The sequence below is a fragment of the Bubalus bubalis genome, chromosome X, assembly GCF_019923935.1.
Source record: "Bubalus bubalis isolate 160015118507 breed Murrah chromosome X, NDDB_SH_1, whole genome shotgun sequence".
Lineage (NCBI taxonomy): Eukaryota > Metazoa > Chordata > Mammalia > Artiodactyla > Bovidae > Bubalus > Bubalus bubalis.
The window spans coordinates 49705081-49730233 of NC_059181.1; the positions used below are offsets into that span (position 1 = coordinate 49705081).

Genomic DNA, 25153 nt, shown 5'->3' on the forward strand with positions numbered 1-25153 from the left:
ATCCACTGAGTCAACAATGTCATCCAACAATCTCACCCTTTGTTGTCCCCTTCTTCGCCTGCCTTTAATCTTTCCCATCAACAGGGTCTTTTCTGATGAGTTGGCTCTTCGCATCAGGTGGCCATAGTATTGGAACTTCAGCTTCAGTCCTTCCAATGAATATTCAGAATTGATATCCTTAAGGAAGGACTGGTTTAATCTCCCTGCAATCCAAGGGACTCTCAAGATTCTTCTCCAACACCACAGTTCAAAAACATCGATTCTTCAGTCTTCAGCTTTCTTTATGGTCCAACACTCACATGCATACATGACTCCTGGAAAAATCACAGCTTTGAGTGGAGAGACCTTTATCGGCAAAGTAATAGTTCTGCTTTTTAATATTCTGTCTAGGTTTGTCATTGCTTTTCTTCCAAGGAGCAAGTGTCTTTCAATTTCAAGGCTGCAGTCACCATGTACAGTGATTTTTGAACCCAAGAAAATAAACTCTGTCACTGTTTCCATTGTTTCCCCATCTATTTGCCATGAAGTCATGGGACCAGATGGCATGATCTTAGTTTTTTGAATATTGAGTTTAAGTTAGCTTTTTCACCTTCATCGAGAGGCTTTTTAGTTCCTCTTTAATTTCTGCCATAAGGGAGGTGTCATCTGCATATCTGAGGTTACTGATATTTCTCCTAGCAATCTTGATTCCAGCTTGTGCTTCATCCAGTCTGGCATTTCACATGATGCACTCTGCATTTAAGTTAAATAAGCAGGGTGACAATATACAGCCTTGATGTACTCCTTTCCCAATATTGAGTCAGTCCGTTATCCCATGGCCAGTTCTGTTGCTTCTTGTCTGCATACAGGTTCCTCAAGAGCCAGATAAGGTGGTCTGATAATTCCATCTAAGAATTTTCCAGAATTTGTTGTGATCCACACATTCAAAGGCTTTAGCATAGTCAGTGAAACAGAAGATTTTTTTTTCTGGGATTCCCTTGCTTTTTCTATGATCCAGTGGATGTTAGGAATTTGATCTCGGGTTCTTCTGCCTTTTCTAAATCCAGCTTGAAGATCTAGAAGTTCTCAGTTCATGTACTGTTGAAGCCTGGCTTGGAGAATTTTGAGAATTACTTTGCTAGCATGTGAAATGAGTGAAATTGTGTAGTAGTTTGAATGTTCTTTGGCATTGCCTTTGGATTTGGAAAGAAAACTGACCTTTTCCAGTCCTGTGGCCACTCCTTTTTCCAAATTTGCTGACATATTGAGTGCAGCACTTTAACAGCGTGGTCTTTTAGTATTTGAAACAGCTCGCCTGGAATTTCATCATCTCCACTAGGTTTGATCATAGCGATACTTCCTAAGGCCCACTTCACTTCACACTCTAGGATATTTGGATCTAGATGAGTGACCACATCATTGTGGTTATCTGGGTCATTACGATATTTTTTGTATAGTTCTGTGTATTCTTGCCACGTCTTCTTAATATCTTCTGCTTCTGTTAGGTTCATCCTATTTCAGTCCTTTATTATGCCCATCTTTGCATGAAATGTTCCTTTGGCATCTCTCATTTTCTTGAAGACATCTCTAGTCGTTCCCATTCTATTGTTTTCCTCTATTTCTTTACATTGTTCCTTTAGGAAGGCTTTCTTATTTCTCCTTGCTATTCTTTGGAACTCTGCATTCAGACAGGTATATCTTTCCTTTTCTCCTTTGCCTTTCCCTTCCCTTCTTTTCTTAGCTGTTTGTAGGACCTCCTCAGACAACCGTTTTGCCTTTTTGCATTTCTTTTTCTTGGGGATGGTTTTGATCACTGCCTCCTATACAATGTTTTGTACCTCTGTCCATAGTTCTTTAAGCACTGTGTCTATCAGCTCTAACCCTTTGAATCTGTCACTTTCACTGTGTAATTGTAAGGGGTTTGATTTAGGTCATACCTGAATGGTCTAGTGGTTTTCCATTCACTCTTTAATTTGAGCCTGAATTTTCAATAAGTAGCTGATGATTTGAGCTACAGTCAGCTCCTAGTCTTGTTTTTGCTGAATGTATAGAGCTTCTTCCTCTTTGGCTACAAAGAATATAATCAATCTGATTTTGGTATTGACTATCTGGGGATATTCATGTGTAGAGTCATCTCTTGTGTTGTTGGAAGAGGGTGTTTGCTATGATCAGTGTGTTCTCTTGGCAAAACTCTGTTAACCTTTGTCCTGCTATTTTTGTACTCCAAGACCAAACTTTCCTGTTACTCCAGGTATCTGGTGACTTCCTACTTTTGAATTCCAGTCCCCTATGATGAAAATAATTTCTTTTTTTTTTTTTTTTTTTTCAGTGTTAGTTCTAGAAGATGTTGTAGGTCTGCATAGAACCATTCAACTTCAGCTCCTTTGGCATTAAAGTTTGGGGCATAGACTTATATTACTGTGATACTGAATATTTTGTCTTGGATACAAACGGTGATCATTCTGTTGTTTTGAGATTAAACCCAACTAATTCTCAGACTCTTGTTTACTGTAAGAGTTACTATACTTCTTCTAAGGGGTTCTTGCACACAGTAGTAGATATAATGGTCATCTGAATTAAATTTGCCCATTTCTGTCCATTCTTCTGGCATCATATCTTTTTGCCTTTTCGTACTGTACATGGCATTCTTGCAGCAAGAATACTAGAGCAATTTTCCATTCCCTCCTCCAGTGAACCATGTTTTGACAGAACTCTTCACTATGACCTATCATTCTTGGGTGGCCCTGTATGTCATGGCTCGTAGCTTCACTGAGTTATGCAAGCCCCTTCATCATGACAAGGCTGTGATCCATGAAGGGGATGTATATATCATAGCAGAGTTATATAGGTATATATGTATATAGCAGATTTACTTGGGCTTTTTTTTTTTTTTTTTTTGGGAAATGAGTAGTACTGAAATATTTAGCCAGAAAATAACTTTGACAGATGAAATATCTTAGAGAATATACCGGGGGGCGGGGGGGGGGGGGAAGGCATATACAGAACATGATTTCAAAGTTTTTCTTTTTTTTTTTTTTTTAAATTGGAGGATAAGTGTGTCACCATATTTTGTTGGTGTTGAGAACCAATATACTGTCCACTTTTGCCCTTTTAAACTTTAGGTAGTGTAATCTCAAAACATCATGATTTAATCACATAATGTCTATTTATCCTATTTTAAATAACCATTTAAATATTTATTCATTTAAGTTAAATTCTGTCTAAAATTTCTACCTTGTTGGTAAAAGTGGCTAGACTCTTCCTTAAAAGTATTTTCCCCCCCTGTTAGCATTAATTATTCTCTTTTTATTAGCATCAGCAAGACCCATTGATGGGAAAGCAATAAAGATTCACAAACTGTTGTTTCTTTTTTTTCTTTGCTTTCTTTTAAACTAAGGAAGTCCTTTGGCTTCCCTGGTGACTTAGTGGTAAAGAACCTGCCTGCCAATGCAGGAGACATGGGTTCAATCCATGGATCAGGAAGATCCCCTAAGGAAATGGCAACCTACTCCAGTATTTTTTCTTGGGAAATCCCATGGACAGAGGGGCCTGGTGGGCTACAATCTATGAAGATATGAAGCAGGAGGTATATGGGTCCCCCTAGGGTAAGCAATTGAGATTCTTTCCCTGTAGACTAATATTCTAAGAATAGCAGGACCACTGAGAAGGAGGTTGGGCCCTGCTCATAAAGAAGATGAGACACCACATATTTTTCATTCTTGAGGTCAGGTTACCTCAATAACTATACATGCACAGAAAGGCTTCTTGCAGGTCAGAAAGAGGGGACAGCACCCCATAATAAGTGATGTCGACTACCCATCAGACTCTTCAGTGGACTCTATCTTGACTGAGAGATTCATGCACACCCATAGAAGGATCCTGATGAGAGGCTAACAAGCAGGAAGGCCAGGGCTCTCCAAACAGAGGAAATAGCCTGCAAGTGTCAGACATTTTTATCTCTCTTAAGCAGCAGGAGGAAACAAACTAGTGATATTTTTTTTCTTCTCTATACAAATTTAAAAGGAGGTTTCTCCTAAAATACTGTGTTGCTATAATGACACCTGGTTTCACCCGAAGTTAACTATTCTCACACCTTGAGATTACCAATGCATTTTTCTTATAGAAATGTTTGTCTTAAGCTATGCTAATAAACTATGCATTTACCCCAAACTCTGTCTTCAAGTGGGTTCTGCCTCTTGGCTCAGAACCTACTTGACAAACCAGTATGTTATACTCAGATATTGTTTTCCTAATCTATGTAAATGAAACTATTTGTATGGTAATCTGTCCTTCTACAAGTTTCAAGTTAATCATTTTATGGCCCAGGATGAACCATTTGGTGCCAAGATTACCTCAAAATGCATCTTATGAATGAGGGGCCTGGTGCCATCCTGAGTTTTAAGACATTTCTTTCTTTCATTAACAGACTGCTAGTGACTATATAACATCCAGCTGAAGACTAGCGGGGGGGGGGTACTCTTTCTGCCCCCTTCTGATGCCTATGTCAGAAGCTTTATCTCCTTTATACTTTAATAAAACTTTATTACACAAAGCTCTGAGCGATCAAGCCTCGTCTCTGGCCCTAGATTGAATTCTTCTCCTCTAGAGGCCAAGAATCCCGGCGTCTTTTCATTCAGCAACAGCCTTTCACTGAGATATACCAAACACGGACTCAGAAAAATACAAACCAAAATCCTAGAAAAATGCCCCATAAAAGTGACTGAAACTACCATGAATACATGACTCTGAGTCCAACCATATGTCTATTCACATGTACTGTTTTTCCTTCCAATAAACACTTTACTTGTTTTACTACTTTCTTTGTGAGAATTCTTTTCTGCAAAGCTAAAGGGTCAGAGCCTGGTAACTAACTACTGGTCTAATGGCTAGGAATTGGTACTATGGCCACAACCCAACCTCAATTTCTGGCCAAGAACAGAAATTCTGCTTCAAAGTGCTGTAGGCCAAGGCCATTGAAGATCAGATGAATTTCTTTTTTCTCCCTTTAATTTGATTTTTGCTTTTATACATTCCAATGAAGCAGTTATTTACAATGAGAGTGCTCTAGAAATCCACCAGTTTCAAAGTTTTTTCCAATTTAAATGATCCATCATTTGGCCATTAATGAAATATTTTAATAGTGATTCACACCAATAAAACACAAGAGGCTTCTCCAAAACAGAGTGTGGAAGGATGTCACCTAATAAGATCTAGAGAGTTTACTCTCAAAACCAATATATCAGAGGTCAAGTTTTCAAAGCTAATACACATACACATACATACACAGAGAGCCCTAGGAAGATCAGGTAGAACATTTACATACCAAAGAAACAGGAAGAGAAATGCAAGTTCCCCCTAGAAGACCTTTGTTTTCAGTCAGGATTTTGAAAAGATACTTTAATCAAGCAGGCTTTTCAAACTTAAATTATGTATACAATAAAAGAGCCTCTTCATGTTTAGGGCGGAGAAGGCAATGGTACCCCACTCCAATACTCTTGCCTGGAAAATCCCATGGATAGAGGAGCCTGGTAGGCTGCAGTCCATGGGGTCATTGAGAGTTGGACATGACTCAGTGACTTCACTTTCACTTTTCACTTTCATGCATTGGAGAAGAAAATGGCAACCCACTCCAGTGTTCTTGCCTGGAGAATCCCAGGGACAGCGGAGCCTGGTGGGCTCCCGTCTATGGGGTCGCACAGAGTCGGACACGACTGAAGCAACTTAGCAGCAGCAGCAGCATGTTTAGGGCAAGATTTCCTTTAATTCCCAACTGAGTAGGTACTTGTAAGCTTTAAACATAAACCTGGTTGGGGTATTAGCTGGAGGCTGGCAATCTGTATTGCCTTTCTCTTTTGTTCTAAAAGCTTTATTTCCCATTCAAAGGTCAGTTTGTCAAAATAAAAATTGCCAGTGACAACTGAGTAATGGGTCAATATGCTGCTTCAGAGCTTTACTTCTCTAGGTTTTTTACCAGGATTGTTTCAGACCCTTCCTACGTGTCTTAGGTTCTTCCAGTGGTATATAAGACTACCACAGGTGCTCAGATCATGGTCCATTAGTCACATCCCTGGTTGAGCAGGTTAATTAAAATAAGTGGATTTCCCTGTAGACAGCTAAACAGCATAAGGTCTTGCCTTCACCCCTCCTCCAAGTTTTTCATTCTCCTGAGAAAGCTAATGCTGGCCCAGAGGAAAGAGTACCTTCTTTGGAATTCATAAGCTCTTCTAAGTTTTCACTTTTACTTTAACAAACTGTATTAAGGTAGCTAACTCAAGGAATAATAACAGGCAAGTCTTCCTAACTACTCAGTCCAACCTTGCTCAGTGTTTAACTGAACGTCTTTCCAGTCTTTAAACTGAGGATAAAACATTCAATGTCTAAACCGAGTAAAATCTTCCCAGTCTCTTTCACTGAGGATAACCCACTCAAGTGTCTAAACTGAGCAAAAATCTTCCCAGTATTTCCTACACTGAGGATAAACCAGGTACTTCTTGAAACTAAATTCCAAGGATAATCTATTTCTCCAGAGAGGAGTTTAACATCTCTGAATAAAACTTAAGATCATCAACCAATAACAGGAGGTCCTAGAACTAGGAGAGACTCACTCAATTTCAAGAAAGTGGATGGGCACAAGAGGCCTCTGCTGGTACCAAAGCTCTGGATCCTCAAAGAGTTCAGGTGAAGGAGAGAAGTCTGCTCTGGTCCCTTCATCAGTCACTGTAACTGTCAGCTAAAAAACGTATACATAACCTAAAAGCTGATTAGTATGTACTATGCAGTGGACATACTGAGGATTTCAAGCCCAGGAGGCAGCATCTCAGGTAACCCTGAGAAAAGTGCTCCAAAAGTTGGAGAATCTTAAAAGCAGCAAGACAGTAGCAACTTGTTACATAAAAGGGAAGGAACATAAGAAGGTCTGCAAATATTTTAGCAGAAAGTTTGCATACTAAAAGAACATGGCATTATATATTTAAAGCATTGAAAGGGGAAAGTCTAACCAAGAACACTCTACATAAAAAGATTTGAGGTAGACATAAAGAGTTTCCAGAAAAGCAAGGATAAAGTACTTCACCACCAACAAATCAACTTTACAGAAAATATTAAAAGCATTTTAAACTGCAAAATAACACTAATTAATTAAACGAAAATAAAAATATAACTGGGAAAGTTAAAAAATAGTAAAGTTAGCCTATTATTCACTTGCAAAGTTTGTATGAAAGTTAAAAGGAAAAAGTAGCAAAATTAACAAAAACTACAATAATTATTTAAGGAGATATATAAAGTATAATGATATAAAATGTGACATGAAAAACATAAAACAAAAGGGGTAAAATATAGCATTTTAGAATGAATTCAAATTTAAGTTGCTATCAATTGAAAATGGACTCATATACATACATTATTTATATGTGAACCTCAGGATAGTCACAAAGTAAAACTAGATTTACAAAAGAAAATAGGAAAGAAATCTTAATGTAATCCTTAAAAAGTTATTAAATCAAAAGGGAAGAGAATAAGAGACAAAGAAAGGAACTATAAAATTACTATAAAACTATTCAGATGATAATATACAAAATGACAATTATTACATGCTTATCAACAATAACTTTAAAAGTTAATTAATTTAATTATCCAATCAAAAGACATAGAATGGCTGGATGGAAAAAAAAAAAAAAAAGAAGAAGATGACACATGTATATGCATGCCTACATATCTTCACTTCAGATATAGAGATACACAAGAGGCTAAAAGTGAAGGGATGTAAAAAGATATATCATTGCATTAGAAATTAAAAGAAAGGTGATGTAGGTATGTTCATATCAGACAAAGCAGACTTTAAAACACGGACTGTAGTAAAAGACCAAAAAGGGCATAAACGAGTAAATCAAAAAAGAAGATATGGCATTTTATATGTACCCAATATAGGAACACCACAATATATAAAGCAAGTATTAATTAACAGACCTAAAGGGAGAATTTGACATATACTAGTATAAGGAAACTCTAACATCAATATACCAACAGAAGGAGTTTTTTTTTTTTTTTTTTTTTAATTTTCATTGGAGGCTAAACCACTTCAGTATTCTATCCTTGAGAACCCCATGAACAGTATGAAAAGGCAAAATGATATGATACTGAAAGAGGAACTCCCCAGGTCAGTAGGTGTCCAATATGCTACTGGAGATCAGTGGAGAAATAACTCCAGAAAGAATGAAAGGATGGAGCCAAAGCAAAAACAATACCCAGTTGTGGATGTGACTGGTGATAGAAGCAAGGTTCAATGCTGTAAGGAACAATATTGCATAAGAACCTGGAATGTCAGGTCCATGAATCAAGGCAAATTGCAAGTGGTCAAACAGGAGATGGCAAGAGTGAATGTCGACATTCTAGGAATCAGCGAACTAAAATGGACTGGAATGGGTGAATTTAACTCAGATGACCATTATATCTACTACTGCAGGCAGGAATCCCTCAGAAAAAATGGAGTAGCCATCATGGTCAACAAGAGAGTCCAAAATGCAGTACTTGGATGCAATCTCAAAAATGACAGAATAATCTCTGCTAGGGGCTGGTGCACTGGGATGACCCAGAGGAATGGGATGGGGAGGGAGGTGAGAGGGGGTTTCAGGATAGGGAACAGGTGTGCACCCATGGTGGATTTGTGTTGATGTATGGCAAAACCAATACAATATTGTAAAGTAATTAGCCTCCAATTAAAATAAATAAATTTATATTAAAAAAAAAAAACAAAGTGAGGGTAAATATTTTTATATTAGACAAAATAGACTTTTAGCCCGAAATGGTAACAAGAAACAAAAAGATCATTATATGATGATAAAGAAGTCAGAAAATAATTGCAAATAAAACAACTGACAAAGGATTAATCTCTAGAGTATATAAGCAGCTCATATAGCTCACTCCAGTACTCTTGCCTGGAAACCCCATGGATGGCGGAGCCTGGTGGGCTGCCGTCTATGGGGTCGCACAGAGTTGGACACGACTGAAGTGACTTAACAGCAGCAGAAGAAGCAACTTAGATGTCCATCGACAGATGAATGGATAATGAAGTCATAGTACATATATAAAATGGAATATTACTCAGCCGTAAAAAAAATGCATTTGAGTCAGTTCTAATGAGGAGGATGGACCTAGAGCCTATTATACAGAATGAAGTAAGTCATAAAGAGAAAAACAGATATCATATATTAACACACATATATATAGAAATCTAGAAAGATGGTACTGATTAACCTATATGCAGTGCAGCAATGGAAATAGAGACATAGTAAACAGACTTGTGGACACAGTGTGGGAAGGAGAAGATGGGATAAATTGGGAGAGTAGCACTGAAGCATATACATTACTATGTGCAAAACTGATAGTCAGTGGGAATTTGCTGTATGACACAGAGAGTTCAAATCTGGTGCTGTGTGACAACACAGAGGGGTGGGAGGTGGGAGGCAGGTTCATGAGAGAGGGTCCATATGTATACCTATGGTTGATTCATGTTAATCTATGGTAGAAACCAACACAATATTATACAGCAAGTATCTTTCAGTTGAAAATAAAAATTTAAAAATCATTAATATCTGCGCACACAACATGGACCAACAACATTTGTTAAGCAAATAGTAACAGATCTGAAGGAAGAAATAAAAAACAATACAATCATAGAAACTTCAATACCCCAAAGTCAGCAATGGATACATCATCCAGACAGAAAATATAAAAGGAAAAAATGCACTTGAATGATACATTAATCTAAATGAAACTGACAGAAATTTATAGAACATTCCATCCAACAGCATTAGAATACACATTCTTCTAAAGAGCAGACAACAAATCCTCCAAAGTAGATCATAATGACAGGACATGAAAAGGGTGTTAGTAAATTCAAGAAGTTTAAAATCATAGCAAGTATCTTTTCTGACCACAGTGGTGTGAAACTAGAGATCAACAATAGGACACATGAAATATCTACAAATATGTGGACAATAACTAAATGACAAAACTCTAAAACAACCAGCGAAAAAGTCAAAAGGGAAATTAAACAGTATATTAAATGAAAATGGAAACACAGCATACCAAAACAAGTCAGTTCTGAGAAGAAAATTTAGTGCTAAATGCACACATTAAGAAATTAGAAAGAAAATAACTAATTTTACACCTCTAAGAACTAGAAAAAAAAGAACAAATTATTGACAACGTTAGCAGATGAAAGGAAGTAATAAAGATCAGAGTGGAAATAAATGAAATAGACCAGAAAAACAATAGAAAAGACTAACACCCCTAAAATCTAAGTTTTTGAAAAGATAAATAAAACTGACAATACTTTTTGGTAAACTAACAAAGAAAGAAAAGAGATGCAAATAAAATTAGAATGAAAGAGGAGATATTAGAATTGCTACTACAGAAATACATACGATTATAAGAGATTACTATGAACATTTATACATCAATAAGTTAGATAACCTAGAGCAAATGGACAAGTTCCTACAAACACACAACCTACCAAGACTAAATCTGGAAGAACTAGAAAAGCTGACCAGATCAATAATGAGTAAGGAAACCAGTCATCAAAAACCTCCCAACATAGAAAACCCTATGATTAGATATCTTCACTGATGGATTTTACCAAACATTTAAAAATTAACACCAACCTTTCTATCAGTTCAGTTCAGTTCAGTCGCTCAGCCATGTCTGACTCTTTGTGACCCCATGAACCACAGCATGCCAGGCCTCCTTGTCCATCACCAACTCCGGGGACCACCCAAACCCATGTCAATCGAGTCAGTGACGCCATTCAACCATCTCATCCTCTGTGGTCCCCTTCTCCTCCTGCCCTCAATCTTTCCCAACATCAGAGTCTTTTCAAATGAGTCAGTTCTTCCCATTAGGTGGCCAAAGTATTGGAGTTTCAGCTTCAACATCAGTCCTTCCAATGAATACCCAGGACTGACCTCCTCTAGGATGGACTGATTGAATCTCCTTGCAGTCCAGGGGACTCTCAAGAGTCTTCTCCAACACCACACTTCAAAAGCATCAATTCTTCGGTGCTCAGCTTTCTTTATAGTCCAACTCTCACATCCATACATGACCATTGGAAAAACCATAGCCTTGACTAGACGGACTTTTGTTGGCAAAGTAATGTCTCTACTTTTTAATATGGTGTCTAGGTTGGTCATAACTTTCCTTCCAAGAAGTAAGCGTCTTTTAATTTCATGGCTGCAATCACCATCTGCAGTGATTTTGGAGCCCAGAAAAATAAAGTCAGCCACTGTTTCCACTGTTTCCCCATGTATCTGCCATGAAGTGATGGGACCGGATGCCATGATCTTCGTTTTCTGAATGTTGAGCTTTAAGCCAACTTTTCACTCTCCTCTTTCACTTTCATCAAGAGGCTCTCTAGTTCCTCTTCACTTTCTGTAATAAGGGTGGTGTCATCTGCTTATCTGAGGTTATTGATATTTCTCCCAGCAGTCTTGATTCCAGCTGTGCTTCTTCCAGCCCAGCGTTTTTCATGATGTACTCTGCATATAAGTTAAATAAGCAGGGTGATGATATACAGCCTTGACGTTCTCCTTTTCCTATTTGGAACCAGTCTGTTGTTCCATGTCCAGTTCTAACTGTTGCTTCCTGACCTGCATACAGATTTCTCAAGAGGGAGGTCAGGTGGTCTGGTATTCTCATCTCCTTCAGAATTTTCCACAGTTTATTGTGATCCACACAGTCAAAGGCTTTGGCATAGTCAGTAAAGCAGAAATAGATGTTTTTCTGGAACTCTCTTGCTTTTTCAATGATCCAGTGGATGTTGGTAATTTGATCTCTGGTTCCTCTGCCTTTTCTAAAACCAGCTGGAACATCTGGAATTTCACGGTTCATGTATTGCTGAAGCCTGCCTTGGAGAATTTTAAGCATTACTTTACTAGTATGTGAGATGAGTGTAACTGTGTGGTAGTTTGAGCATTCTTTGGCATTGCCTTTCTTTGGGATACTTTCTATAAGATTGAAGAGCAGGAAACACTTCCAAACTCATTTTTACAAGGTCACCATTACCCAGACACAAAAACAAGATTAAGAATACTGTAGAAGAAAAATATAGATCAATATCCCAGATGAATACAGATGCAAAAATTCTCAACCAAATATTAGCAAACTGAATTCAAGAGCACATTAAAAGAATAATATACCATGACCAAGTACAATTTATCCCTGGGATGTAATGATATTTCAACATACACAAATCAATAAAAGTGATATACCACATTAATAACATGAAATAAAAATCATAGGATTATCTCAATTGATTCCGGTAAAGTATTCACACAAAAAAGCACCATTTCATGATAAAAAATCCTTGACAGATCGGGTATATAAGGAATGTACTTTAAAAACCTTATATGACACACCCACAGGTTACATGGTGCCCAACAGTGAAAAGTTGAAAGTTTTTCCTCTAAGATCAGGAACATGGAAAGCACGCCCATTCTCACTAGTGTTATTCAATATACTACTAGAATTCCTAGCTAGAGCAATTAGGCAAGACAAAGAAATATAAAGCATCCTAATCAGAAAGGAAGAAGCAAAATTGTCATTACTTGCAGATGATATGATGTTATATATAGAAAATCTCAAAGGTTCAACCAACATATGTTGGAACTAATCAACAAATTCAATAAAAAGCAGGCTGTAAAATAAACATCCTCATTTTAAGTCACTAACTACCTAGTCAGTTATATGACCTAATGTATGACACTTATTTGTGTTTCAATTTATTCATCTGTACAGCTTATTTATGTCTCAGTTCCTTCATTTATACAATTTAAAAATTAAGCATCTAACAGAAAAAAAAATCCTGAAATCTGTTGCACTTCTATACACTAAAAATAAAACATCTGAAAAAGAAAGGAGGAAATCTTTCACATTCACAATAGCATCAAAAGTAATAAAATGCTTAGGAATAAATTTAACCAAGGATGTGAATAATCTATATAACAAGAACAAGATTTTGTTGAAAGAAATCAAAGATGACACAAGCAAATGGAAAGATATCCCATGTTGATGAATTGGAAGAATTAATATTGTTAAAATATCCTCAGCTACCCAAAGCCGTCTATAAATTCAAAGCAATTCCAGTGTCATTTTCCTCAGATATAGATCATAAAATCCCAACGTTTGTATACAGCTCCAAAAGACTCCAAATAACCAAAACAATCATGAGAAAAGAACAAAGAAGTAAGTCATCACACATCCTGGCTTCAAACTATAGTACAAATCTATAGTAATTAAGACAGTATGGTACTGGCATAAAAATAGACACAAAAACCAATGGAACAGGAGAGCCCAGAAATTAATCTCCACCTATATGGTCAACTAATATTTGGTGAGGGAGCCAAGAACACTCAGTAGGGAAAGGGTAGTCTCTTCAACAAATGGTGTTGCAAAAACTAGATAACCACATGCACAAATATGAAATCAGGTCCCTATATTACACCACTCACAAAGATCATTTGGCCATAACATTTGTTAACTCATCTTATGACACATGAAGAATCAAATTTCTGCTCTAAAAGATGTTCTTCCCTGTTTAGGAAAAATACCAGGGAAATGGTTTGGTTTAGGAGAATCTTGGCTTAAAACTTTATTAATGACTTGGTCATCCCTACTGTCAATTTTGATCACATCTATAGCTCTCTATAAATGGACATACACAATGCACATGCAAGGTAAAATTGCACTAAGTACTACTGGACAACTTGGAATTGACTGCTAGTTCTTGCCAGACATCTTACTAACATATCATACTAAAAGGAAAAAAAAAAAAAACAGGCCATTAAGACCCAACATTGAGGGACATGATGGATCAGAGGCAGGTAAGCAACCACTCTGGCATCGAGGAACCAACTATTTTATCACCGAGTGCTTTCTAAGAAAAAAGTTAATTATCGAAAGGGGGAAATTGATGAAATAAAATTTATATTCTATGGCAAAGCAAGAAAAACTTTGAATACAATATTTTTCTTTGCCCATTCATGTCTCCTTCCTTCCCTTTACTGGGTATTGTGCATCTGCATTAACCAGACCTCCTGAGGAGATAATATTCCTTCTTAATCTCATAACAAGTCACAAATCCTGAGGACACAATCTTCCTTCTTATTCTTATAAGGGGCCACAATGACCCATGATCTGCCGATCTACTTTGTATGTGTAGATCTGGATTGTTTAAACTGTCAGTACATCATTTGACATACAAACTTTTGTCTCAAAAACTTATATAACTGTACTTTGACCTCTAATGGGTGGAACAGTCCTGAGAACTTTCTGAAAGACTGTCTCCCAGGTAATAATCTTCAGGTTGGCTCAAATAAAATTTTCCATTTCTTTCTTAGATCAACTAATTTTTTTTCATTGACACTTGAAAACTCTTATTATCCTTCAAGAGTCAAACATCACCTCCTCTACCAAGACTTCTTTGACTTCTTTACCCCAAATGCCACCAACATCCTTTCTACTCATGTTAACAATCTGCCCACTTGTCAATTTTCCAATTCCTCCCTCCTGAATTTATTCAACATTTCTCTAACCTGTGCCCTTACCCAAAAAAATGGGTATAACCCTACTGGGAATTTAAGTGAGACACATGCAAAGCTTAGTGTGGTCCCTAGCATATGGTAAGTGATCGACCAGTACTAGATGTTAGCTAGAACTTTGTCTGTCTCCCAGCTAACCTCCAGGGCAAGGTTGAGGTCTTATATTTGTGTATTCCCATTCTGTAGCACAGAGCTATCCACATAGAGGGCTTCCAAGGCATGTATGTTGAGTAAGTGAGTGAGATTAATGAATCAGTTTTGCTTCCTCCTTTCAAAACTATCTGCTTTATATAAGTAGAAATGGTTAATATATAGAGTCAGGTTTAAATAACCTACAGCAGAAAAGGACTCTGAACCCTGTTGAGTATTTTCTGCTCTACTACCATACCATCACTGATCAGCAAAAGTGCCCCAAGCCCATGGTCCTATTATAAAGATCAGCTTTCCAAGAACATAATACAGGCTATCTTATCTCATTATCCAGTGACATTAGCTGGATAATAATATTCTTTGAGGCCTGTCTGTTTCCCTGAGACACTATGGAGGGAGAAAACTGACCTTGCAGCTTCTCCAGAAGCTACTTTGGTCCTATCTATATTATCACCAATGAGTCGGTGATGGCATCATTGACTCAATGGACCTGAGTTTGAATAAACTCTGAGAGACAATGAATGACAGGGAAGCCTGGCCTGCTGTAGTAAATGGGGTCACAAAGAGACACGACTGAGCAACTGAACAACAACAAATATTATCACCAAAGGAAAAGAGTTATCTAACCTCACTTTTCCATAACTCTACTCCATTCCCCTCCAACCCACATTAAATTGATACTCATTACCTGCCTTTTGTTATATGACTATTCCTGCTTAGAATATCTTTTCCCCTTAACTCTGGCTATTCAGATCTTACCTATACTTCAAGGCTTCACAGAAAAAATGAATTGGGTATCATGCTCTGTTATAAGTGTTTATCAAAAAGAGAAGAATGGAGTGGAAGGAAAGGTGGAGGTGGAGTAGTACATGTGTCTTACTAAAAGGCAAGGATTTAATCCTGTAAGTGAAGGGGAGTCTGAATAATTCTAAACATAGGATTGTCAAGATAAAAACACATATTTTAGAAATATCCTAAAATGTAGACTACACTGGAAATTATATTACTTTGCTAGGACTGCCACATCAAAGTACTAAAAACCAGGGGATTTAACAACAAAAATGTATTGTCTCACAGTTCTGAAGGCTGTTAACTCTGAAACCAAAGTGCCACCAGGTTTGGTTCCTCCTGAGGGTTCTCAGAGAAGAATCTGTTCTAGGCCTCTCTCCTTGTCTTATAGATGACTGTCTTCTCTCTGTGTCTCTCCAGATCATCTTTCCTCTATGAGCCTTTATGTCCAAATTTTCCCTTTTCATAAGGATACCACTCATATTGGATTAGGGCCTGTCCTAACTACCTCATTTTAACTTGATTACCTCTGTAAATACCCGTCTCCAAATACAGTCACATTCTATGGTACCAGAAATTAGGAATCCAATGTATTTTGAGGGACGTAATTCAACATATAACAAAGGTCACAGAGATTGCTGCTGATGCTGCTAAGTCGCTTCAGTCGTGTCCGACTCTGTGCGACCCCATAGACGGCAGCCTACCAGGCTCCCCCGTCTCTGGGATTCTCCAGGCAAGAACACTGGAGTGGGTTGCCATTTCGTTCTCCAATGCATGAAAGTGAAAAGTGAAAGTGAAGTCGCTTAGGCGTGTCCAACTCTTAGTAACCCCTTGGACTGCAGCCCACCAGGCTCCTCCACCCGTGGGATTTTCCAAGCAAGAGTACTGGAGTGGGGTGCCATTGCCTTCTCTGGTCACAGAGATTAGAGGCAGATAAAACAACAGTAAGGGGCTATGTTAATAGGCTAGGTCATACGTGATGAAAAATTATGCAAAGACACTACAAGTAGGAATGCAGAGGATACAAAGATTTAAGAAGGAGAATCTAGAAGCTATGGAGAAGAAAGAGTCATAGATGACCCTAGGCTTTATTGCTGCTGCTAAGTCACTTCAGTCGTGTCCGACTCTGTGTGACCCCATAGACGGCAGCCCACCAGGCTCCCCCATCCCTGGGATTCTCCAGGCAAGAGCACTGGAGTGGGTTGCCATTTCCTTCTCCAATGCATGAAAGTGAAAAGTGAAAGGGAAGTCGCTCAGTCATGTCTGACTCTTAGCGACCCATTGCTAGGCTTTTATTGTTTTGGTTGATTATGTGACTGTTGATCAAGGAGAGAAACTGGAGTCAGGGAGTTTGATGATGAATTCAATTTTAAACATATTAACTGTAGAGGTGTCAAGTTAAGATGTCTGATTAACAGACAAATGGATGTGTCTGGGCTAAGAAAAAGCATTCAGTTGGAGATAGAGACTGTCATATAGGTTATATAAATGGCTGTTGAAATTCTTAAGTGGATGAGATGACCTAAATAAGGAGTATAGAGTAGCAAGATAAGAGAATAAAAAGAGCAATCAGAGAGGTTCGTGGAAATCCATGGTAGAGTATTATCACAGAAGACATGAAAGGGGAGGCTTTAAAGATGGAAGGAAAGTACAACAACCTTAAATGTAGTAAAGCCAAGTATGTTGAAAACCTAAAGAGAGAGTACATGACATGACATTTAGGAGATCTTCAGGTAACTCTTGTGAGAGCAGTTTCAATAATGATCTAAATGGAAACTGTCAAAAAATAGGGTGGTAATTTGAGTAAGGGCTGTTAAATAAAGATTGACTTAGGAAATAAATGTGTTTGCAAGCTAAAGACTAGGCAGTAAAGCATAATAATCAAGGTGTAGACTTTATAGACCTGGGTTCAAATCTCACATCTGCTCTTTCCAAGTTGTATAAACTTGAGCAAGTTGCTTGATTTTTCTGTCACAATTTCCCTAACTGAAAAATTGGGAATACAACAGTACCTACTACATAGGATTATGGTGAACATTATATCAATTGATAAATGCAAAGTGTTCAATAGAGGGCTTGGCACAGAGTAGGTATTCAATAGGGCTTCCCTGATGGTTCAGTTGGTAAAGAATCCACCTGCAATGCAGGAGACCCCAGTTCTATTCCTGGGTTGGGAAGATCCGCTGGAGAAGGGATAGGCTACCCACTCCAGTATTCCTGGGCTTCCCTTGTGACTCAGGTAGTAAAGAATCTGCCTGCAATGCGGGAGACCTGGGTTCGATCCCTGAATTGGGAAGATCCCCTGGAGAAGGGAAAGGGTTACCCACTCCAGTATTCTGGCCTAGAGAATTCCATGGACTGCATAGTCCATAGGGTTGCAAAGAGTCGACACAACTGAGCAACTTTCACTTTCACTTTCACTTTTCACTTTCAGGTATTCAATAAATGTTATCTATATTAGGTGGGAATGGTTGGATGGGTGGAAGAACCAAAGAAAAAGGAATTGAAGAAAAAGAAGCTGATGGAACAACTTTTCAGAAGGTATGGGAGAGAATGAATCCTCTTTAACTTACTAGCTCTGTGTCCTTTGGTAAGGCACTTTACATTCCTGTGTCACAGTTTCCTATTCTGTAGAATGTAAATGATAATACTGCTTACCTCACAAGGGTATTGTGAGGATTAAATGAAATGATACATGAAACACACTTCCCTACTGGGAAGAACTTGAGGAGAAGAATAGTATATAATCTACATGAAATTATGTGTGCCAGCAAGACTGAAATTAAAAAAAAAAAAAATAAAGTATTCAAGTGAATAATATTCACAATTTCATGCTAGAGTAAAACAGTGCTATACAATCTTGTGAATGTTTTCTTAACAAGATTAAGCATTCTTCTAGTGCTAATAAATTTATTGTGATTTTTTTAAATTATGCTGAAAATATTTTTTGTATTTCAGTAGTTTCAAATATGTTTGAAATCTTTTTCAGATAATTGTTATGAAACAATGGCTAGTATAAAATTAAATTAGTTACATGAATTCAGCAATAAGCTTACTAATTTTTTCAAATCATAATATCATAAATTCAAATATCAAAATCATAAAATCATAATCTGTCTTGATTGTGTTAAGATGAACAACTGAAGATTTATCCTTACAAGAGTAGAATTTTAAATATAATAATAAATATAATAATTGTTGATTATTTATCTTCTTTAAAAATGACTCCCTATCTCACTTGGAATAAAATCCAAAGTATTTACAAGGTCCTATAAGATCTGGCCAGAGATGGCAATGGCAACCCACTCCAGTACTCTTGCCTGGAAAATCCCATGGATGGAGGAGCCTGGTAGGCTGCAGACCATGGGGTCGTGAAGAGTCGGACACGACTGAGCGACTTCACTTTCACTTTTCACTTTCATGCATTGGAGGAGGAAATGGCAACCCACTCCAGTGTTCTTGCCTGGAGAATCCCAGGGATGGCGGGGCCTGGTGGGCTGCCCTCTATGGGATCGCACAGAGTCGGACACGACTGAAGCAACTTAGCAGCAGCAGCAGCATAAGATCTGGCACTTCTCTGTCTCTCTGAAATCATGTGCTACCACTCTCCTCTTCACTCCAGTGATGCTGGCTTTGCTATTCTTTGAACACGTCAAACCTTTGAAATTCTATTTTCTCTGTCAAGAATACTCTTCCCTTGGGTATTCTCATGGCTAGTTCTCTCACTTTATTCATATATATTCTTTAAAATCATCATATCAGAGAAGCCCTCTTTGATTGTTCATTAAATAGCTCTCCCCAGTCCCTCTGCTATCTTATTCAATGCCCCCTCCCCCAAAAAAAAAAAAAAAAAAAAACCCATCCAATAACATACCCTCATTAGAATACAGTCTCCAAAAAGGCAAGGGACTTGTCTTGCAGACTCTTCAGAGTCTTGTGCAGTGATGGCACAGAATAGGTTCTCAGTAAGTATTTGTTGAATTAATTAATGAATGAATCTCATAACACAATGTACTTTCCTATTGATACTTTTGTCTTTCATATGTCCTTATCCTTGAACGCTGAGAAAAAACCAGGAAGGAACTCAGACCAAAGTAAATGTAGGCATAGGCTATACTAGTCTAATCAAGAACAGCCTAGGCTACCAGATTCCAGAAGAGGAGTTGGGGGATCGAAACTACTGCTTGTGACATAGAGAGAGCGAGAGAGGACAAAGTGTTCTTTCTGCAATTATTTCTTATGAAGCCCTTTTGCCTCTGTGTAGACAGAAACTGTCTTCAAGCCCAGAAAGCAGAATGAATGACAACAAACTAATTTCTCTGGGAAAGTCACTTGAAACCTTTGTACTGCTGCTAAGTCGCTTCAGTCATGTCCGACTCTGTGCAACCCAGAGACAACAGCCCACCAGGCTCCCCCATCCCTGGGATTCTCCAGGCAAGAACACTGGAGTGGGTTGCCATTTCCTAATGCTATTGCCATTACCTTTGTACTGCTTGCCTATAATAACTGTTAGTGGGTTCACAAAATTTTCACTGTCTTAGGAAGAGATTAACCATATTTCATCAAACATATTTTATGACAGCTATATCCTGCATCTAGAAACTCTCCCAAAGAAAAACCAACATGAACACAAAGGGACAATCAAATATTAAAATGGAAGCACAGCAATACCTAACATATTCCATGATTATCAAATTTAGAAGGTTGGCTGTGGAGTCAGCACACAGTTCCTTCCCACTCTCCATGCCAGGGTGTGGGTAGCAGATTTTAATGTGAGTGACAAGTACAAGTGGCTCTTGACTCTAGAGCAGGACTGTACTCCCACTGGTGAAAGTAGCCAGGAGGGTTCCAGTTGAATTAATGTTTCCTTTGTTTTTTTTTTTTAATTTAATTTTATTTTATTTTTAAACTTTACATAATTGTATTAGTTTTGCCAAATATCAAAATGAATCCACCACAGGTATACATGTGTTCCCCATCCTGAACCCTCCTCCCTCCTCCCTCCCCATTCCATCCCTCTGGGTCGTCCCAGTGCACCAGCCCCAAGCATCCAGTATCGTGCATCGAACCTGGACTGGCAACTCGTTTCATACATGGCACAAAGACAGAAATATAGATCAATGGAACAAAATAGAAAGCCCAGAGATAAGTCTACACACATATGGACACCTTATCTTTGACAAAGGAGGCAAGAATATACAATGGATTAAAGACAATCTCTTTAACAAGTGGTGCTGGGAAATCTGGTCAACCACTTGTAAAAGAATGAAACTAGAACACTTTCTAACACCATACACAAAAATAAACTCAAAATGGATTAAAGATCTCAACGTAAGACCAGAAACTATAAAACTCCTAGAGGAGAACATAGGCAAAACACTCTCTGACATACATCACAGCAGGATCCTCTATGACCCACCTCCCAGAATATTGGAAATAAAAGCAAAACTAAACAAATGGGACCTAACTAACCTTAAAAGCTTCTGCACATCAAAGGAAACTATTAGCAAGGTGAAAAGACAGCCTTCAGAATGGGAGAAGATAATAGCAAATGAAGCAACTGACAAACAATTAATCTCGAGTATATACAAGCAACTCCTACAGCTCAACTCCAGAAAAATAAATGACCCAATCAAAAAATGGACCAAAGAACTAAATAGACATTTCTCCAAAGAAGACATACAGATGGCTAACAAACACATGAAAAGATGCTCAACATCACTCATTATCAGAGAAATGCAAATCAAAACCACTATGAGGTACCATTTCACACCAGTCAGAATGGCTGCGATCCAAAAGTCTACAAGTAATAAATGCTGGAGAGGGTGTGGAGAAAAGGGAACCCTCTTACACTGTTGGTGGGAATGCAAACTAGTACAGCCACTATGGAGAACAGTGTGGAGATTCCCTAAAAAACTGGAAATAGAACTGCCTTATGATCCAGCAATCCCACTGCTGGGCAAACAGACTGAGGAAACCAGAAGGGAAAGAGACACGAGTACCCCAATGTTCATCGCAGCACTGTTTATAATAGCCAGGACATGGAAGCAATCTAGATGTCCATCAGCAGATGAATGGATAAGAAAGCTGTGGTACATATACACAATGGAGTATTACTCAGCCATTAAAAAGAATACATTTGAATCAGTTCTAATGAGGTGGATGAAACTGGAGCCTATTATACAGAGTGAAGTAAGCCAGAAAGAAAAACACCAATACAGTATACTAACACATATATATGGAATTTAGAAAGATGGTAATAATAACCCTGTGTACGAGACAGCAAAAGAGACACTGATGTATAGAACAGTCTTATGGACTCTGTGAGAGAGGGAGAGGGTGGGAAGATTTGGGATAATGGCATTGAAACATGTAAAATATCATGTATGAAATGAATTAATGTTTCCTTTGTTTTTACGACCCCATAGACCAGTGACTTAGCAGCAGCAGCAGACCAGTGACTTTATAGAGAAAGAACACTGAGGCTTTCTTTTTTATCTGAATCTAGTGGATTCAATGTCATGGCCATTCAGAATAAGGTCATTTTGGGGTTTAGAAAACCAACTGAGAAAAGAAGGGATGGAGGAAGGTGCTTTAATAAATGGTGCCGAGAAACCTAAAACCAATCCATGCCCTTAATGGGAGTTGACACTGGGGATGCACTGAAACCTAGCACATTAAAAAAGAGAGGGTCTCTGCCTTGTATTTAATACCAGAGATAGCTGAACTGGTAAACTGCAGAGTGCTAGAAGCTATGCCATTCCACTGACCAAATAGAAATGCGTAGATACGCACAGACAATTCATAGCTTAAAAAAAAAAAAGACATCCAGAGTAAAATATTAGACCTAAAACCTCAAACAACATATTTTATTATCTTTGACATGCAGGATATCATTAGGCTCCATCCAGACCTGCCATCCTCCTTAAGCAGAAACATAAGAAAAATAAACTTGGAAGAGATGCCACTGATCTGTATGAGGCCTTCTAACAAGTTTCCACCACACTAGTTCTTTTATTTAACAGCAGAAGGGAGCTGGTAAAGCCCTCCTGCCCAAGACAATCTTCCAGGTTGGACATGGACATGGGAATAACAGATCAGTCAAGGTAGCCTTTAGCTTCCCTATTGAAACATCCTGCCCTTCTCTCTTTGCATGCCATTTTGACTTGAGTTCCTATCTCTTACAGCTGAATCTCCCAATCACTTGGGCTTGGGCATATGGATGCTTGGTACTAAAGACAACACAATAAAGATGAATAATGGGAACCTTCACGTGACACATGCTTGATAAATGCTGAAATCAAATTCAACATTCGACTCTAGGAAGAAACCTTGGCCACCAATCTGTTAATAAAGGAGTCAGTGACATCACTCTACATTGTCCTGACATATTACAGACATTCAGCAGTGGGATTAGTCACAGACAATGAACCTATCTTTTGATAAATATTTGTAAAATAAATTATTTTTTCAAATCTTGATAAATTTTCCTCTTGAGCTAAAACTGCAAGGCCAGTTGACTCTGCAGTTAACTAATGTACAAATTGGCAGCATAGCCCAGGATGCGCCTCCTGAGAATCAACTGGATATTAGAACAAGTTTGGAGGCTGGTATAAGGAGGAAAAACTTGCCTATCTGTACAAATTCCCCCAACACACCTTGTATCATAATAAAGATGAGTTAATGCCATCCTTTTCCAAATCGAATTTTCAGTATTTCCCACATCAGAACTGGTGCACTGCCGCTTTAAGAAGCTGGGCAAGATGGAGCCCTCCCAACTCACAGCTAGAAGCTTTAAGCAGCCAGATACCACTGTGGATTGTGACAAAAAGAAAAAAAATGCCTGGAGGGGTAAGTCGAGGCTCTAAGGGCAGGAGAGGAAATCAAGGCTGTAATCAAACAACCAGCAAACTCTGAGCTTCCTATCCGGTGGATGGCAGCTCCTCTAGGCTTTAAAGCGCCACCCCTCCTCCGTTCCCCTCCCCTTCTTACCCCACCCTACCCGGTCCAACCCTCTGTGTCCTCCTTGAAAGAGTCTCCTTCGGTAAGGTGGCTCTTTGCCGCCCAGAGAATACCCCAGTGAGGGCAGCAAAAGGAAGGGGAGAGGGGGGATAAGCAAAATGAAAGGGACTTACTTTCGGATTCTGCGCCTCCAAAGGCATCCTCTGCTCCAGCCCCGGGCCAGGCCGATGGGGCGGGGCCGGGGGTTGAGGTGGTGGACCCGGGGTCTTCACTCACTCGTACTACAAATCTAATTCAGTGGAGTCAGGAAAGGGCACCGACTAGGGCCGGTGTACAGTAGGTTTTAATTATCTCAAAAGGAGACAGAAGGGTCTGAGAGAGTTGATCAGGGTAGGAATGGAGGTGAGCTCTAAAACCCTCCTGTCCTCCCTTTCTGGCTAGCTTCCCCCTGGTATTAGCGATTTCAGGGGCTACGGTTTTCTTTTTTCTTCCTTTTGGTTTCTCCCAGCTGCCTGTCCCAGACCCCACCCAGCGGCTCCACCCCATCCACTGCTACACATTCTGTCAATCACCAGCCCCTTTAAAGCTGCACCGCACAACTTGGGTTTTCATCTCTCTTTGGCGGGCAGACAGAATCACGGGGTTCGTGGCATTTCCAACAATACCTCCGACCTCTCTGTTGAGTTTAGGTAGCTGATGTTAGTTGCTAGTGGCGGCCTTCTCTCACCCTCTGCCCCGAAGCTTGCACAGTCGGCTCCACCCAAGCTCCTTCCGGCGGGCCAGACCACCAAACCCCACCCCATCTCTTTTCTTTACTTTGTTTCTAGTTAAAAAAAAAAAAATGGTTCTCTAGGCTTCCAGATCGCCAAGAAGGTTCCTGCAGCGCCCTCCTTGGCGCTGCCCAATCTCATAGTATCTGTGCTGAAGTGGCTACAGAAGATTTCCTGTGCCTGGGGACTCTCCGTTTTGCCTGGCCCAATGTGCTCAGTCTTCTCTATCTCATCTGTGTAAATCTCCAGGTTTATGAATACAATCAGAAGGGAGAAGGCGGGGATTCCCCAAAATGTGCTTCATTGCTCTTAGCCAAAAGGAGCGCCCCACTCCATAATTAGGCTGCTCAAAGTTGGAGCAGGACCCTGAGGTCCCATCCACAGGTATTAGTGGAAGTCTAGAATGACCCATCAGAAATCATGTTTAATGTCTTTCTCCCTTCCGGTTAATGGGAACATCTGGTTGTTCAGGCCAAAAAGCAGAGACAATACTTTGCCAACAAAGGTGCATCTAGTCAAAGCTATGGTTTTTCCAGTAGTCATGTATGGATGTGAGAGTTGGACTATAAAGAAAGCTGAGTGCCAAAGAATTGATGTTTTTGAACTGTGGTGTTGAAGAAGACTCTTGAGAGTCCCTTGGTCAGCAAGGAGATACAACCAGTCCATCCTAAAGGAAATCAGTCCTGAATATTCATTGGAAGGACTGATGTTGAAGCTGAAACTCCAATACTTTGGTCACTGATGCGAAGAACTGACTCATTGGAAAAGATCCTGATGCTGGAAAAGATTGAAGGAGGGAAGAGAAGGGGACAACAGAGGATAAGATGGTTGGATGGCATCACCAACTCAATGGACATGAGTTTGACTAAACTCCGGGAGTTGGTGATGGACAGGGAGGCCTGATGTGCTACA

At 39.0% G+C, this 25153-nt stretch overlaps 1 protein-coding gene across 3 annotated transcripts in view; it reads right to left on the minus strand.

Annotated features, from left to right (window-relative positions):
• Positions 1 to 24250, minus strand: part of KLF8 (Kruppel like factor 8) — a 334415-nt gene extending 310165 nt beyond the window's left edge. For all 3 annotated transcript variants that reach the window (XM_006068471.3, XM_006068470.3, XM_006068472.3), the window contains exon 1: positions 23645 to 24250. In XM_006068471.3, coding sequence (XP_006068533.1) covers positions 23645 to 23671 — 27 coding nt within the window. In that variant the 5' untranslated portion in view covers positions 23672 to 24250. The remainder of the gene's footprint in view (positions 1 to 23644) is intronic.
• Between the last annotated feature and the right edge of the window lie 903 nt (positions 24251 to 25153).